This window comes from Ischnura elegans, chromosome 7, assembly GCF_921293095.1.
Source record: "Ischnura elegans chromosome 7, ioIscEleg1.1, whole genome shotgun sequence".
NCBI classification, from domain to species: Eukaryota; Metazoa; Arthropoda; class Insecta; order Odonata; family Coenagrionidae; genus Ischnura; species Ischnura elegans.
In genome coordinates, this window is record NC_060252.1 from 115,761,977 (window position 1) to 115,778,816 (window position 16,840).

Here is a 16,840-nt window from a genome sequence, read left to right on the forward strand (position 1 = left end):
ATCGATGGGAAAACTCCGGTAAATAATTACAAAAGCAGTAATTTTTAAAACTTGGGGTACATATTTTATTTTTTATTTTGAATTGCACACCCAAAATCTTCGCCGGGAGTTGTCAGTATTCCTTTAGAGGAAATTCCCCATTCTGCCTTTCAACGGACATGCTGGGGTATGCCATTTTTCCTGGGGTGTCTCGTTTGTGCGCACCGATTTTTATGCCAAACTCCATCAGTCATAAAAATACAGTTATATGAATGAAAATGTTGGTGGAAATGACAAAATTAGTACTAGAGATACTTTTAAAAAGTCAGTAAATCGAATAAAAAATTATTCTGAAGCTGAAAATTATTCTGAGAATTAGGATTCAATAATATTGCGTTAACGCAACGCTGGGGATTAATGGGTTAAGATGGGATAGTACATAGTTGGAAGCACCTCATTACATTACTTGATTTGCTTGGAAAGTTGAATTTCCCATACCTTGAGAGTAAAGATAATAATAACATATATATAATGTAACCAGCCCGTTCAATGGGTCCTCCCTTCCCCTGATGCCTACGTCCCAAGGAAGTGGTTATTTGCAAGAATTAAAAAAAAAATTGGAAAATTTTGAAATCCCAGATGGGTGTTGGGGTTCGCCCACGAGTAAAATACGCTGATGATTCGGATGGAAATGACGGTTAGCCACCTTACAATACAGAAATAACAATTTATTATAACATCAAAAAAGAATTGTTGAACAATGAAAGGACCAAGTTATAACAACCAAAGAGAAATCAAAAAAATCCCTTTTCCCACACACGAACAGTGTTCACCGTATACGAGGAGGGGGGTCTTCACTGGGGGGGGGGGGGGGGGGGGGAATGGAGTGCAGATACTTTACGTTCTGTCCTTGACGTTACTGCGTCCGTATGGCTCCGCGGTGTCGAACTTCCTTTCCTTGGTTTCAAGTATTTTACTCACCACTCACTACAACATCGTTGCACTCTTTTTTCTGTCCTCAGTCCTCACCCGCCGCGCCTTTTTATGCCGTCCCTAGGGACGGTGGCGTGCGAAAACCAGCCATGCTATCGAATCATCCGATTCGATAGCCCGCGAGTCAAAACAAAGCATACAACATAAAATAAAATGGTTGGTGGCTAACCGTTACAATATAAACATGTATATGTATACATAAAGATAAATAAATTAGATTTTAAAACATAGAAACAGAGAAAAAGGAATATTTTTCAGACGTTTCAGTGCGATGGCCCATTATCCTCAATGAGAGAGAATCAACATGCCCCCTAGAAAGAAATCCTGGCGCTGCCCCTCGGCTGCACACTGCATCCGCCCATGTGCCATGACAGTCTCCATGGCACATCAGCATCCAAACAAAGGGTTGGCCACTCCCTGATCCCAAACCATTGTATATTCTCATCAGCTGCTGCTATGGCTACTGTCTCCAGTAGATGTGGTCCTCTGCGAGGAGGGGGAGTTGGAGGGGAGGGCGGAGGTGAGGGGAAAAGGGGAAGGATTGGCTGGTGACTTAATGCACGATGCCCAGCCGAATGTGGATGGCATTTACGAGAAGTATTTCTATTATCTGGCGCTGTTATATATGTATACCATCTCATACCTGCATTGTTCCATTACCAAAAAAATCCTGCAATGTATAACCACGAATTCCATACTCCAAGTTTCCCGCTTCTCTGGGAACAATCCTTCCTGAGCAACGCCAGGCGGCGTGTAACATCATATTTTGTATTTAGCGCTCATTTCTTTGCCTGGGGCCTAAGTCCGTAACTTGAATTCTCCTTTCTCCGGAGACTCTGTACTCTCCCGTAGTTTTCTCCCGACTGTAGTCCGTAACTTGGCGGAGAGAACATCAGTTCCTGGCCGCTACCGGAGAAAACTCTAATTCTCGGTATCGGACAGGAACGGCAGGTAGGTATGAAAAATATTGAATCCGAAGCCGGCGATACCGTGAAGAACCAATAGAAAAGCTTTGTTTCAAATAAAAAAACGAGAGGGAAATCAAACGATTCTCACCTGTAATAAGGGCTACTCGTTCATCATTAAAGTTAAACTTTCAAATAAAAGAAATTGATGCATCGAAATTATAATTGATAGTGGATAAATCGATTTAAATCCATCGCAGATATATTTGTTCATTAGTACACACAAAAGAGTATATTATACCATTGAAAAAGGAGAGAATAATGCGTAACACCAAAGCATTTTTATGTTTTAGATGTAGGTAATCTTGTATACAAACGGCCGCTGTATTCATTGATGATATATATGGCATATTTTTTTGCACTTCGGATGCTTACTTTCATTGGTGAATGCATGATGAGTATGGAAAAACATAACTATCAACGTCAGTATTACATGCATTTATCCTCGAAAAGCTGAAATACACAATGTGGGAGTGGAAAAAGAAAATTGAAAAACTTTACTATGCAGAAAAGAATCGTAAAGAAAATAACGTTAAGATAAATGTGTGAATGGTACATATTTATTCTTGCAAATACATACGTGCCAGCAATTAGTAACATATGTATGTTACAATCTCCCAAAATGTTATAGTTTAGGAAACACAACAACCTGCCTCGCTACTTTTAAAAATTTCAAAGACTGACAGCGTAGAATAGCGAAAACATGGGGAAAATGGTTTACTAGAGGTATATATAGAGAAAACAAAGCAAAATTACCCTTACTTGTACATATTTATTGCTCATCATATCACATACAGCACTACAACGCACACATTTCTATCTTTTTAATACTTATAATCATTATATTCGGAATCAACTGTTTCAATAAATATCTTGGCTCACAATAAATATAAAACACCATTATGTAACACTAATAAAACATGATAATCGGTTTTCCAATCACTTTGCACACACTAAAAGAATTTGCACTCCTTGAAGTTCGAAAGGATTCTTTACACCTCACTTCCTACTCATCACTAACGACTTAGAATCAGATTACGTTATTTCACATTAACATTGCGAAGACAATTAAATGAATAGGTTGAAACAAATTGCTAAACCAGTTATTGTAACACCAACAAACTTCGAATTTCACTATCACTCTCACCGTAACATGACCAAAACAAAAACAAACAACAACACAACGAAATGCGTGAAATGTAAACATTGCCAAAACCTCACATCTCACAACGGGAATTGGAAATAGATGCAATACGTAATAAAATCAAACAGAACTTAGAAGCGAACAAACGAATGAAAATTAACAGGCGTTCGATGTATCCCTAAAGTAAGACTAGTTCAAATATGAAACGTATCCCCTTCGCAATACATAGTTAGATACCTTTCATCGTAATGTATACAGTTGATTCGTAGCCTAAATTATATACGTGCGAAATAATTTCGTCGAAGATGTTACATTCACAACACACTTCACTCTTTACTTCATCGTCTATGTGCAATCAATTCACTAAGGGGTACACTAAGGACACAAATTTTGTTCACTTGTACTAGAGGTACAATGAAAGTTCACTGCACGTAGTTTCCTTGCAAATGCAGCCATACAAAAATTTCTATTCTTGTCACAAATTACACTACATAAGTTGCCTGCCTAACTTGAAGAATGCATGTGAACAGGGTCCTCCGGTGAAGCTTGGCGGGTGAAGTCCTCCTTGGCGGATGCGAAGGTAGCGGCTGGTAGCGGCCACCTTTGGAACTTCTTTGACATTTGAGGAACAAATTTCGTCAATTTAATTACATGAATTACATCGATTATCTCGCTCGATCTCCTTGGACAAGTTCATTTTGAAGTGCGTTTTTGTTGGGTCATTGGGTCGCTTGTGTCCGTGTTGAAGGAGTTTTTAAGTTTTATTTTTTTATTTTCTTTCGTCTTTCACTGTAACGATTACGTCTATGAGGAATCTGTAAACTATGTTTCCAATTGTGTAGTAGTCATACATTTGTTTCGAAGTGAGTCAATCGTGACATTCTGAATTAATAATCCCGATTTAGTTAGCTCAACCTGTTATCAAGAGATTGTATTACATAGGCATAGGCACGGTATAATTGTGGCTTACCCGTAATTTTTTGAAATGAATAGATCAGTAAATTTTGCGTTTGCTATATTCTCCTGTCCGAAATATTTATTCGGCAAGGTTGTAACTAATCTAAAGTTCGGGAATGTACCTATAGCTAATCCTTTTTGCTCTACGTCAGGAGGTACGTTTTCTACGCAAACGACTGTCGCCAGTGCCTTTTGGAGGAGAGATTGTGTGAAGAGAAGACATTCGTGGTTACAAATTGGTAATGAGGTATTTAGTCTGAATAGAAGATGTGTGTCCTCCGTTCCGACGGAGCTCTTAAATATTGGTGATGGTAGGCAAGTCGCGTATAAGTTGACCGTTGGGGATCATAAAAAACCTACAGTTGTGTACGTCCCTGGTATGTTGAACACGATGGATGAAACCAAGGCCGTCTGGCTGAATAAGTTCTGTGAATCATCACAACTAACCTTCATTAGGTCGGTGCAGTTGTCTGTGTTTTAAGGTAGAATTGTATGCGTTAAGTAATATTTTTGAATGGATTATGCCAGGTTCGACTTCGAAGGAATCGGGGAATCACCAGGTAGCATAGAAAAGGTTTCCTTCGGACAGTGGATCGAAGATCTTCGACATGTCGTGAACCAGCTTTGTAAAACCCCTGTAATATTTGTGGCCTTCAGTATGGGGGGCTGGGTTAGTGGTTCAATTCTGAGGTTTTTTCGCTGTTCGTCTGTTTAAAATAAGTTTTCATCGTGCAATCGTAGTAGGTCTATTGGAATCATACTTTTTCAGATCTCCTCCAAGGTTGCGATTGAGATACCAGAGAGGCTGCACTCAATTTTATACGTGGCTCCAGGTTTCAATTTCCTCCAGTACTACTTCGGAATTTTTTATGAGAAGCTTCCTCCCGAGGTTATTGTTTTATTCAAATTTTTATTTTACCTTTAGTCTGAAAGTGGAATGATAACAATTGTAACGTAAGACAATATTGCAAATAGCTGAGCTGAGCTCAGCACAAGTGGGGAAGTGGCATTGAAAAAATGCACCCTCTCTCACATTGCATTCCAGCCCTAACTGTTACCCATTTCATAGCTTTGCCTATTTTACCTCACCCTTTTTTCACTTCAGATGTTTGATTTTACTGATATGAATTACATGAAGTGTTGTATTGTTCATTTTTAGCAAAAGAAGGACCTAGATGATGGGAAGATTGTCTACTTCAAAGACCTTTTTTTGAGGAAAGACTTTGCTGTTGAATCTGTCAAGCATCATATCAATATGAAGGAGAAAATTCCAATCAAAGTTCCCATAAGAATACTACACGGAATGCTGGTAGGATCTCTTTAACTTCCTTGGTTGTAACTGTATAATGAAATACCTACGTGCTTCAATCCACAGAATTTTCATTACCAATTGTTTCAGTACAAGGGTGTAGTACTTATAAATAATTTACACTAGTGATTCAAAAATTCAAAAAATTTTGAATAAATGGGTTTATTCGTATGTGTTTGTTTATTGGTGATGTTGCTTCGCATTCACGCAATTTGTTTTTTTTTTCATTTGTTAATTGAATTGTTGCCACTAAAGTCCAGAGACAGGTAAAAAAAGGTTAGCCTAACAAATAAGAGATACGAATTAGTAGTTCTCGGATTGTAGAAAACCTCCTAGGAGTGAGAGCAGTGAATGTCCATAAGTAGTGTATGTTGTGTCACCTCTGTGTGTTGGTAGAGCATGTGGCTCGTGACTGAAAGGTCCTGATTTTAAGTCTTGAGTGAAGCCTTTGGATATCCCAAACATGAAACATCAAAGTGATAGACCCAAGGAAAGGCTGTGACTTGTTTATTCCAAAAATATGGTACTCCTGCGCTTGTGGTGTACCCACTCACATTCAAACCGAACTTTAATTTGAACAGATAGCATTGGGGAACAATTTTTAACTTATTTTCTGTTGACTTCAATTTTTGAGTTGTCTTATTGATACGGTAAAAATAGGTGCTGATTTGAAAACTGTAGTTACTTTTCTTCCACCACATCAAGTTCTTTCACTATTCCTTGAGTAATTGTGACCACACACTGCTTGATTAAGCTTTGGTCACAGGAGGCATCATTGCTCTCCAATTGGCTGACATAAACCTTATGCAACTATTGCCGGGCGACTGACGCTATAGGAGACCATCAGCAGGTGCATATTGGTCTAGTTGTGCTGGAGATACTATAGACGTGTAGGCGCAGGTGTGTAGTCTGAAATTTACTCAATAGGGAGATTCAATGTTGACACACTGGGTACTATGACACTAATATTTTGTTGTAAATTCACACGCATCGGTAAACCATTCATTGTTGGATGGCAGGCATTCTGAAATCAAAAAGTGGAGGGTTGGAGTACAGATGCTCCAGGGCTAGATAGAGTTTTTTTCTTTTTACAATGTTAGCAGTGTTTAGTTTTTATTTATATCCCCATGAACTGAAAAATTTCCTGTCTTGAATTTGTTTGTTTCAATGGGAAAAAATTCCACTCCATCATGCTTGTATCTTCGAATTGTCTGGTATTTCTCCTGTTTTTGCCTATCTTAAGGTGCTACGATGCAGGCTGCCTGCTTACGAGCATGGCGGTAGCGTAGTACCCTGCTAGCAGGTAGCACATGGCTTAAATAAGGATTATTAATACCATATACAATGAAGAAAACTTTCTGACCTTAGGCAGTTTTAATAGGTGATTATTAATAGATGTTTCCCTGAGCTCTGTGCCTCATGCATGGAGTGGTAATCTCAGACGATGTAAAACTCCTATCTACTCGTGTAGAATCTAGGTCCACGTGATGTCACGTGGAGTGGCATCGCATGGGTGCCAATCGGGCCTTTTTCAAATGAGGTTAAAATTTATCATTAAAATTCGTCTAAACTGGGATTTCTAAAACCAAATAATTAGCATATTATGGATTCATTAATGGTGGGTAATGAATTGCAATCAATGCCTTTCGTTTTCTTTTGATGAAGGAAACTACCTTATGATGCAAAACTTGATTTAGGGCTCCTAGCTGAAAATATGTTTGTAAGGCATGGTAGATGGATTCGGATTTGCGGACACAAATATGACCAACAAATCATCTAGATTTATTTTGCCTCAGTAGTGGGAAGCAGCATATGACACTCTTTGTACATCTTTCGGTGAAAGAAAATAAGTTCGCCCTAAAATCAACAGATTTAGGCGTTACTTGGTGGAACGATGAAATATTCATGGTGAAATAAAAACGCAGTACTATTCCACAACCTTATATTTTTGGAGGAATAGTACTGCGTTTTTATTTCACCATGAATAAGTTCGCCCTGTTGCTGTTCTCACATCAACCTACGTAAGAATGTCTACAGTTAAGATGTCAGGTTTCTCAGGGTATGCATACAAAAGTGAAGGCCCATGAGCATGTAGTAAGCTAATTTAAACCTCATTGGTATCTCCATTAACTTTTAAAACACATCCAAGCCATCAGTGACCTTCGTACAAACATGCAACAAACCCTGCTATATGAGAATTCTGCAATGCTGTTCGCTTAAGGAAAGTGTAGGTCATGGATTGGGAGTTGCTTAGATACCACATTCTTTGGCTATTTGCTTTGCTTTTCTTATGTATTTTTGTCCACATTATATACCTATTTATGTATGTACTTGGAAATATCACAGACACTTTCTCAAACTTCTTCTGTATACGTATATGTTTTCTCTCCCAGTCTGTTGTTATTCACTTTGGACTCACCAAGAGATACCAAACTATCATTTAATGCATCTAAGGCAATTTCTGGGGCTATGAATGTGTTTGACTCTTCTGATGAGCGATGAAGGTTTATGGTTTCCATTTGTTTTAATGTAACTGGGTCAGTCATAGGCCCTTATCCCCGAGTTCATTTTTTTCTACATTTAACACATATTTTGTAGTATGTTGTCATCAGTGGTGTAGCCAGGATTTTGAAATGAGGGGAGGGGTTTACCGGAGATTTCATGGCCCTTCCAGAGTGTATGGAAAACAATTCATATGCAAATTTTGTTTTGACAAAAAAGACTTTATCCTGTTGTTTAAAAAGTTGACATGATTGATAAAACTTGAGGTTATTTCTCATTCAGAGGCCAAAAGGTAGTCAAAAACAAGTCTCAGATCCTAGACAACAAAATGGCTGTTCTCCGGTGCAATGAAACTGTAAATAGGCCTGCAGCCAGAACTTTATTTTTGTGAGGTGGGTCTACTATGTCTGATAAAAGGCAACCATCACCATTTGAAGACCCCACATTATTGAGAGATAACGCAATGTTGGTTGCACAAAAAAATGTTTTTAATAAAAATGATCATATGCTAACTACTTATTTGTTTAAACAATCCCACACTGTTTTGGGGAAACTGAAAAAATGGGAACCATGGCAGTTTCCCTGGCCCTAAGGTACAGTAGTTCTGTGGGAAAGATTGTCCGCCTTGAGGACTTGAATCAGGATCCCTCGATTTTATTCCAATTTTGTTAACCCAATTACCTCATTGTTGGCTTACCATGGCTTAATTGTTTAAAACTTGTTTGTTGTTAAAATTGTTAAATTGTTTTTTACTCTTATCTTCCCTATTAATGACTGATCTCTCCCAACAAAGGATTAAAACAGACTTAAAACTCATTCACAATGTTCTAAATTCTCACATTGATTGTCCTGATTTGCTTTCATCCATTAATTTCAGAGTGCCTTGCCGACCCACTCGGACACATTCCTTACTCCATACGCCTATCCCTAGACTATCCCTCGTTAAACGCTCACTCCAACACCGCCTTTGCTCTTTGCTCAATTCATTACCAGACAATATTGACCCATTTTTTCTGCCCTTAAACTCACTTTGTCTTACTCGCCATGTCCCATTCCTCGGCTAATAAATAAACCTCCCTTTCCTCGTGCCGTCTATTTTGTTCTTTACTATCTTATGCCACTGCTCTCTGTTCAAATTTTTTATGTTAAAATTTTATGTTTGTTACTGCATAAATGCAGAAATGCTGTGTGTGAGCAACTCCTTAAATAAATAAATAAATAAATGTATGTGATAAGAGCTGTGGTTCCTACCCCTGGTCCATGGCCGTTCGGTGTTCTTATTAGATCTGCTGGATAATTACATGATTTTTACCATTTAATTGGTATTTTTAATGAATAGGGTAGTTTCCTTCATCAAAGAAAACGATAGGCATTGATTGCGATTCGTTGCCCACCATTAGTGTATTCATAATACACAAATTATTTGGTTTTTGAAATACCAGTTTAGACGAATGGCAAGGGTCAAATTTTATCCTCATTTGAAAAAGGCCAGATTGGCGCCCATGCGATTCCGCTCCGCGTGACGTCACAGGGACCTAGTTTCTATACGAGAGGATAGGAGTTATACATCGTCTGAGGTTACCAATGCATGCATGAGGCACAGAGCTCAGGGAAACATGTCTTAATAATCACCTATTAAAACTGGCTAAGGTCGGAAAGTTTTCTTCGCTTGATAAGGTATTAATAAACCTTTTTTAAGCCATGCGCTACCAGACAGGAAGGTACTCAGCTATCCGCTAGCATCCTGCGTCCTATCAGCGCTCAGAGCCTCGATCAAGGTCACTTCACAAGGAGAGAGGGGGAACCAGAAATGCGGCGCACGGACTTTCCTACTTACGCGTCGCATTTTTGCGCGCTTGAAATTTTTCACTTTTCATTTAATCGCGAAAAATAGATATCGTCATTTAAAAATCTAAAAGCGCGAAATACGTACTCCAGGAGTAATAATCTTTCGATTTAGGCAATAAAAAAATAATAGGAAACCACCCTATTGGGCAAATATGAGAGGATGCATCATCCCTGATTAACAAGTCGTGTTTTTTTTGTAGTTAATTACATATTAAAAACCTGTGACGTGAGGAAGTTATAATTAGTGAGTTCTCTTCATAAAATAGTGTGAGTTTTTATAACACAGGAGAATCAAGTTTTATTTCATTGATTTTGTAATTTAATCTTCTCAAGACACTCGGATAACACGAGTTGTGAATCCTCTTTGGTATTATGTTATTATCTTAAAATTGTCAGTGTGCATAGAGTAACCTCTTTTCAGTGTACACTTTAGCGTGCAATATTGAAGAAAATTACCTCTACTCATTTATCCCAACTCTTTCTTTTGGGCAATACAGTGAAACCTACCTTCAGTGGAACCTTAGTTAAGCGGAGTTAACCTGTCTCATCCGGAAAATATTGTTGGTCTTGGCAGTCGCAATAGGGTTTTACGTGTATTGGTGCCCTCTGTTTAACGGAAACTGTCGAACACAGAAACTTAATCGATTCCCGGACACGTGTATCTGGGTTAATCGGAATTGCAGAAAACAATTCCATAGACAATTTTTACTGTAAGGAAATAAAATCCTAAAATGTTTTAAAAAAGCCCTCTCCCTTAAAAACAATCCTTAATACAGTACCAGACAAAGGTGTCATTCGTTCAGTATGGTCTACGTCATTATTGACTTGACATCACGTTGCGGGAGGGACTCAGGACAATATGGCGTCTATCTTGAGCAAAACACTTCCACGTCTCCTTAAATGTAGCGTTAACCCTCATGCAGTGCCTTACGACCCTCATTGAGTTCCGTTTCAGGTACATTGTATCAAATGCTCAACAACTCTCCCTCTCCCTATCTTTCTTAACCATTGCACCAACCAATGCTGGCGCACTTATCTCTCATCCAACTCATCGTAGAACCCTCTCCTCTCTCTGCGTATGCAAACATTTTGTGCTGCCTTGCTTGCAACCGAATGAGAAGGAATTATGTATTCTCATACTTGCTGCTGACAGGGTAAGACTGCAACACAGAACGCTAAGAATAAGGGGAACTGCTGATTGATTTCTGTCATGCCACGAAATGTATTAACGCTGAAAAATAAACTGGACTTGATAGAGTGCTTTGAAGGAGAAAAGCTTTCCATGAAGCAGATACAAGAGAAGTTTAATTGTGGAAAGATGAAAATTTACTAAGCAATTAAGAATACAGTTGAGGACCTCAAATCCAGAAAGCGTGGGACCAAAGGGTTTCTGGATTACTGTTTTTCTGGATTTCTGGTCTTTTGAGGGCCTTCCCAAAGATATTTCCCATTTTTAATAACTCCTCTTTGATTTAAAGTAGGACAGGTGAATTCTCCATTTCTCTAAGTCATATAATCAAGGAGAGGGAAGCTGATGACTTGATTCATCACTCGTATTTTTACATAGCAAAGGGTGTACATGCTGTCACTCACGACACATACACGTACATAGATGCTTATGTAGCAAAGTAAGCCGTGAGCCGCTCCGGATTTCTGGATTTGAGGTCCTCAACTGTATAGACAAAATTAAGAAAGACTTTGAAAGAGTCCTAAGAAACATATTTCTTCATATCCCGTATCACAATAGTTTGCAAAGTGACTCACCATAAAATCATTATTGTTTCTGTCTATTATTTTAGGCCTTAGTTTACATTCAAAGAGGAAAGCACCTCTCTGTAAGTATGAAGAATTAAACAAATTAGTGTGGGAATGGTTTGTGCGAGCAAGATCGAGAAGTATTCCATTGTCAGGTCTAATGGTGCAATGAAAGGCAAAGGAGTTTGCAATTTCTTGAGGAAAAATGGATTTTAAGGCAATGGATAGCCAGAGAGCTTAAAGAGCTAGACAGCAGCAGTGTTGTTTGCCGGTCAAACGAAGTGGATATGGAAACCGTAGAGGAGTGGAAATGCATGGTTAATGTAAAAATTAAAGACTATCAACAATATGATATCTGCAACGGGGATGAAACCAGAATGTTTATAGGGCTCTCTTGTCTAAAACATTGTGCGTAAAAGGAGAAAACTGCAAGGGTTAGTATGCATTTCCAAGGTCTATTTCTTGAAATAAGGGCATAAATGGAAATAATTATGTTACATTTAAGGTAATAATAATAATAATAATATATTTATTTGCCCAGTGATTGAGTTACAAGGTTTGTACACAATATAAGGCACGTCAAGAATAATAATAGTAGAAACTATTTACAAAGCGGACAGCATTCCAACACCAAACAAACAATAATTAACATTAAATCAAAGTAAACATTACAAGGGATCAGCTAAAAACTCATTGACATTGTAATACAGCTTATTAAGCGGAAGATCTTTCACTTGTCTTTTAAAAGATTTGTCATTCAGCGATTTAAAAGATAATGGTAGATGATTGTGTAGTAGAATTCCCATCCTTCTCAATCCATGTAAACATTTTGTGGTCCGGGCATAATCTACATGCAAGTCATTATGGCTTCTTGTGAAATGATGGTGAAAGTCTCGATTTTTAGAAAAAGATGACAGGTTTCTATGGATGTAGATAACAGCAGATAGAATATAGATACAAGGAATAGGGAGAATATTTAGTTTTCTAAAAATAGGTCGGCATGGGGCATTGTAGGGCTCTTTAGCCATTAGACGAACAGCTCTTTTTTGTATTTTAAAAATATTTGTTGCATGATGGGAAGTGCCCCAGAAAAGGATACTGAATAGTACATTGGAATAGAATTCCCCATAGTACAAAGTAATGAGTACATTAGGTGAAACAGTATCTCTTATGAACCTAATTAAGTAGCAAGTAGAACTTAATTTACTCAACAAGTGATTAACATGTGTTTCCCAACTCAAGCCCGAATCGAGGTGAGTTCCGAGAAACTTTACATTGCTAACTTGGGGTATGACTGAGCCATTAACATCAATTGAAACGTTATTGCAGGGATTCCTTTAGTAACCAACATTAACAACCTGAGACTTGCTGATGTTCAGGGTTAGTTGGTTCTGAGAGCACCATTCAGATAAGTGATTAGAAATAAGCTTACCATTGGAAATGGCGCGGTCAAGGTTACAGGCAGACACTATGATATTTGTATCATCCGCATAAAGGACTGGTGTAGCTCCTTCTACTATAGCTAGCCTACTGGGGAGGTCATTGATATAAGCAACAAAAAGAATTGGGCCAAGGATAGATCCCTGGGGTATACCACAAGAAACCTTGTTCAATTCCGATCTGCCATGATGGGACATGTCACCATGATGGGACACTACTACAGACTGAAGCCTGTCCTGAAGATACGATTTGACCCACTGGTTAGAAATTCCTCTCACGCCAAGGTGATTAAGTTTACATAATAGCAGATCATGGTTGACATTGTCAAATGCTTTACGGAAATCAAACATCAAACCAATTGGTGATAATTCTTTATCAAGGGAAGAAAGAATATTGTCGATTACATCAGCAGTGGCTGAGGTAGTAGATCTGTGCTGGCGATAGCCATGTTGACTACTGGATAAAAGGTTTGTTGATTCTAGAAATGTAATTAAACGTTTGTAAAATATCTTTTCAAACAACTTAGAGAACTGATTTTGAATGATAATTGGGCGATAAGAATTAATATCCTGAGGATTTCCTTTTTTCTTGTAGAGAGGAATTACTTTGGAGATTTTAAGGGGACTTGGAAAAATTCCCAGATGCAAAGAATCATTAATCAAGTGGAGAAGAGGGACTTTGAAAGCATCAAAACATTCATTTAGAATCCAATTAGGAATTTCATCAAAGCCAGAGCTGTTTTTGGAACCAAGGTTGTGAAGAGAAAGTCTTAATTCAGTTTCAGTACAAGGTGATAAGAAGAGTGACTTTGTAGCAGGAGGAAAACCGAAGAAATTGTAATTATCAGACAGTTTTGGGTGGAGAGTGAGATTCGTGAAATGGTCATTAATGAAACAGGCCAAGGAATGAGAACTGGAGAAGGGAACGCCTGCTGGATCAACAATTTGAGATACTGAAAGGGTAGGGGAGCTGCCCTTGGATGAGTTAATAATCTTCCAGACTTCTTTGGATTTGTTACTGGCATTCATAATCCTTCTGTCATTAAAAGAATGCTTTGCAGCAATTAAAGCTTTGCGATAATAGGATTTTAATGATTTACACTCATTCAGAAGTGAGTCATCTTTTGATGCCCGGACAAGAAAGGCGTAATGTTTGAGGTTGGTAGATAGACTGCGGATTTCATCAGTAACACTGGCTTATGTAATTTCTTACATAGAGCTATTGGCAAAGTATAGAATTGTATGTATTGTGCAGGTAAATAAGGAAAAACAGACATAAATGACCAATTATATGCTTATTTTACTGCAATCGCTTTTTATGATTATTACTATAAATAAACAACTGAGAGATTCCACTAAAGTTAGGTTTCACTGTACTTCCTTTTTATCCAAGGAGCTATCTGTGCAAAAATTACCTATGTGCATTCAAATGAGGATACAAAAAACTAAATGACAAAAAGGCTGAGACAAATAAATCACGAATTTCCCCATTCATTTTTGTGTTAATTGTGACTATTAGACTGCTAACGGAACTCCTGCCTCTCAATCATTTTCCTCGCTGAAAGTTTGGGTAAATGGAGGAGGAGACTATTCAGAGAAATATTTCACAGTATTTCTTTTTATAGTGGGCCCTAAGGATTAGTAGGCCCCCTGCCCCATAGGTGGCCATGTTTCAAATTCTCTTCAAGGGTTAAATGTAGGTTAGGCCTCAGTGTTTATGCATTTTTTCAAATAATATTTTTTTTCAAAAAGTTCCATTATTTTGATTCCAGGATAGAGATGCACCATACAAAGTGTCCCTGGATCTTCTTCCCCAGTTTGAAAGCACGGATGTTGATCTGTTTTTGAGGAAGTCGGGAAAACATCATATGTTAGAGCCCAGTGATTTGGCATGGATGACGTCTCTACTGGGTGAATTGGTTCAGAAATATCCTCTGAATAAGTAATGCTCACTCGAGGATTTGCAGAAGAGAAGTTTTTTTATTTTCTACTGGTACTTTATGATTCATGTTTAAAAACTTACAGCTGGTCTGTATTGTTATTTATAGAAAATTTGAAATGGTTTTTTTGGAAAACTTTCGGAGGTAATATATTCAGTGATGAAAATACTTCTCTTAAAAATCATTAGTATTTTGTGAGTTAAAGTGTTACATCAATGAATATGAATTTCTATGCTTCGTAAAAGATATTTTTGTGTACATGTCAATATTTTCATTCTATTACTTATCCCTTTCACGTATAATACTCCTAGGAGAAATATTAATTGTCCTTGTGAGTAAAACTTGATTCTTTGAATAGTGATTCCATTAGACTCAAGTCAGACGATGTACGTGTTATTTTATAGGTACAAGAATGACACATGCAATGTTTTGTCACGTAACTTCAATGGTGGCTTTATCCTAGATACGCCTCTCATCCTAGTCAAAAAGAAGAAACAATAGCGTATGTTAAATTAAAATATGTAATTGCTTATGATGCAGTACAATGACAGACACAATGTGATCAACACATTAAGATACTCTTATTACACTTTCATTTGTTGAGCACAAAGTAAATAAAAAAGCATCTTAACTTCAGATGTATGCATGGCTCAAACTAAAAAATGTAGAATTCTGCATATAACCCACAAGATACAGTAAAACCTCTATGTAGTGAACCTCTTTACATCGTAAACCTCTATACATTTTTTATACAGTTTACCTCGTACCAACCCTCTGGTCCCGTCAGATTTACATGTAAATTTATAGGCAAACCTCTCTATAGTGAACCTCTTCATATCGTAAAACCTCTATATATCATAGCAACGAGACACCCCCAGACGGCCTAACTACCTCCGCATTTCATACCGAGACAACTAAAGACCATTAATGCAGCCGCGATAACGAACATGGAATGACATTTTCAGCGATAAATGTTTCATGCTTATTCTTTTCTTTTACACCTTTACTATACTGTAATTTTCACGTTAACCATTAGCTTGTGCCATTTTGTTCCATATGAGAGCATACCTAACAGTAAATAAGAAAAAGGCAATGAACTATCCTAATCATTTCAAGTGACAGTAAATGACGACAGAATGCATTGCTTTCTCTCGAATCATGCTCAAAATCGCGCGATAGCACTCGCTTTCTTTTACTGATGGCTTTATTTTCTTGTAAGTGCCTACATACTATGTTCTATTAATAAAAGAGGCGACCAGCGCAGCCTATAATCACTTACTGACGGAAGTATTTCAACTAACTTCACTTCCATCCATGGAGACAGAATTACTCGACCGCATTGCTACTTCCGCTTCTAAAATGAAAATATTTCATGAATTTTCCGCAGCTTGAAATAAATCAAATACAGTTTCGCAATTATTTAATTCCCATATTTCCCGGCGTAGCACTTTCTTACTACCGCCTTGGTAATTTTTTCGATGCTTTCTGTAACGATCGTAGTTTAAAAGTTATTGCGCTTGGCGACAGTCATATGTCTTGCCTGCGTATTTATGCCGCGAAATCTGACTCTTCCATCGGGAGTCCGGGATGTCAATTTCTAGCAATACTGAATGAACATCAATCCATGCGCGACAGTGTTAGGTGAAGGAGACAGCTAATTAGCTGATATGCGGTAGGGCAATGAAATTTTTTACCGTCGCCGCCGCAACCTGAAGTAGTTCGCCCAGCATTCTCACTGGAAAATCATGTCGTTTTGCCAACCTAACATTTCTTTGTGCCCTCGACAGAGTTTTTCTACAGAACTCTACGAGCATTGTATTTTAGAGAAAGGGAATTCGACGAAATTTTCAAAATCACGCTCAATTTCTTGTTTATTTTTTGCAATAGTCACGTGTTTATTTATTTTTTATAATCTTTAACAAGGCATACGTTATAAGAATGATAAATCAATTTTCTAAAATATATTATTAGGAGTATTTTCAATTATTTGCCATAAATTATGAAAACAT

The 16,840-nt window shown here is 37.8% G+C and overlaps 1 protein-coding gene across 1 annotated transcript; it reads left to right on the plus strand.

Moving 5' to 3' along the window:
• Nucleotides 1–3,937: 3,937 nt before the first annotated feature.
• On the plus strand, nt 3,938–15,467 carry LOC124162330 (palmitoyl-protein thioesterase ABHD10, mitochondrial-like). The gene is made up of 6 exons (XM_046538835.1): nt 3,938–3,944; nt 4,191–4,277; nt 4,567–4,708; nt 4,808–4,927; nt 5,198–5,347; nt 14,664–15,467. Exons 3-6 carry the CDS (start codon nt 4,697–4,699, stop codon nt 14,835–14,837), a joined length of 456 nt encoding a protein of 151 aa, XP_046394791.1. The 5' UTR covers nt 3,938–3,944; nt 4,191–4,277; nt 4,567–4,696; the 3' UTR covers nt 14,838–15,467.
• Nucleotides 15,468–16,840: the final 1,373 nt, after the last annotated feature.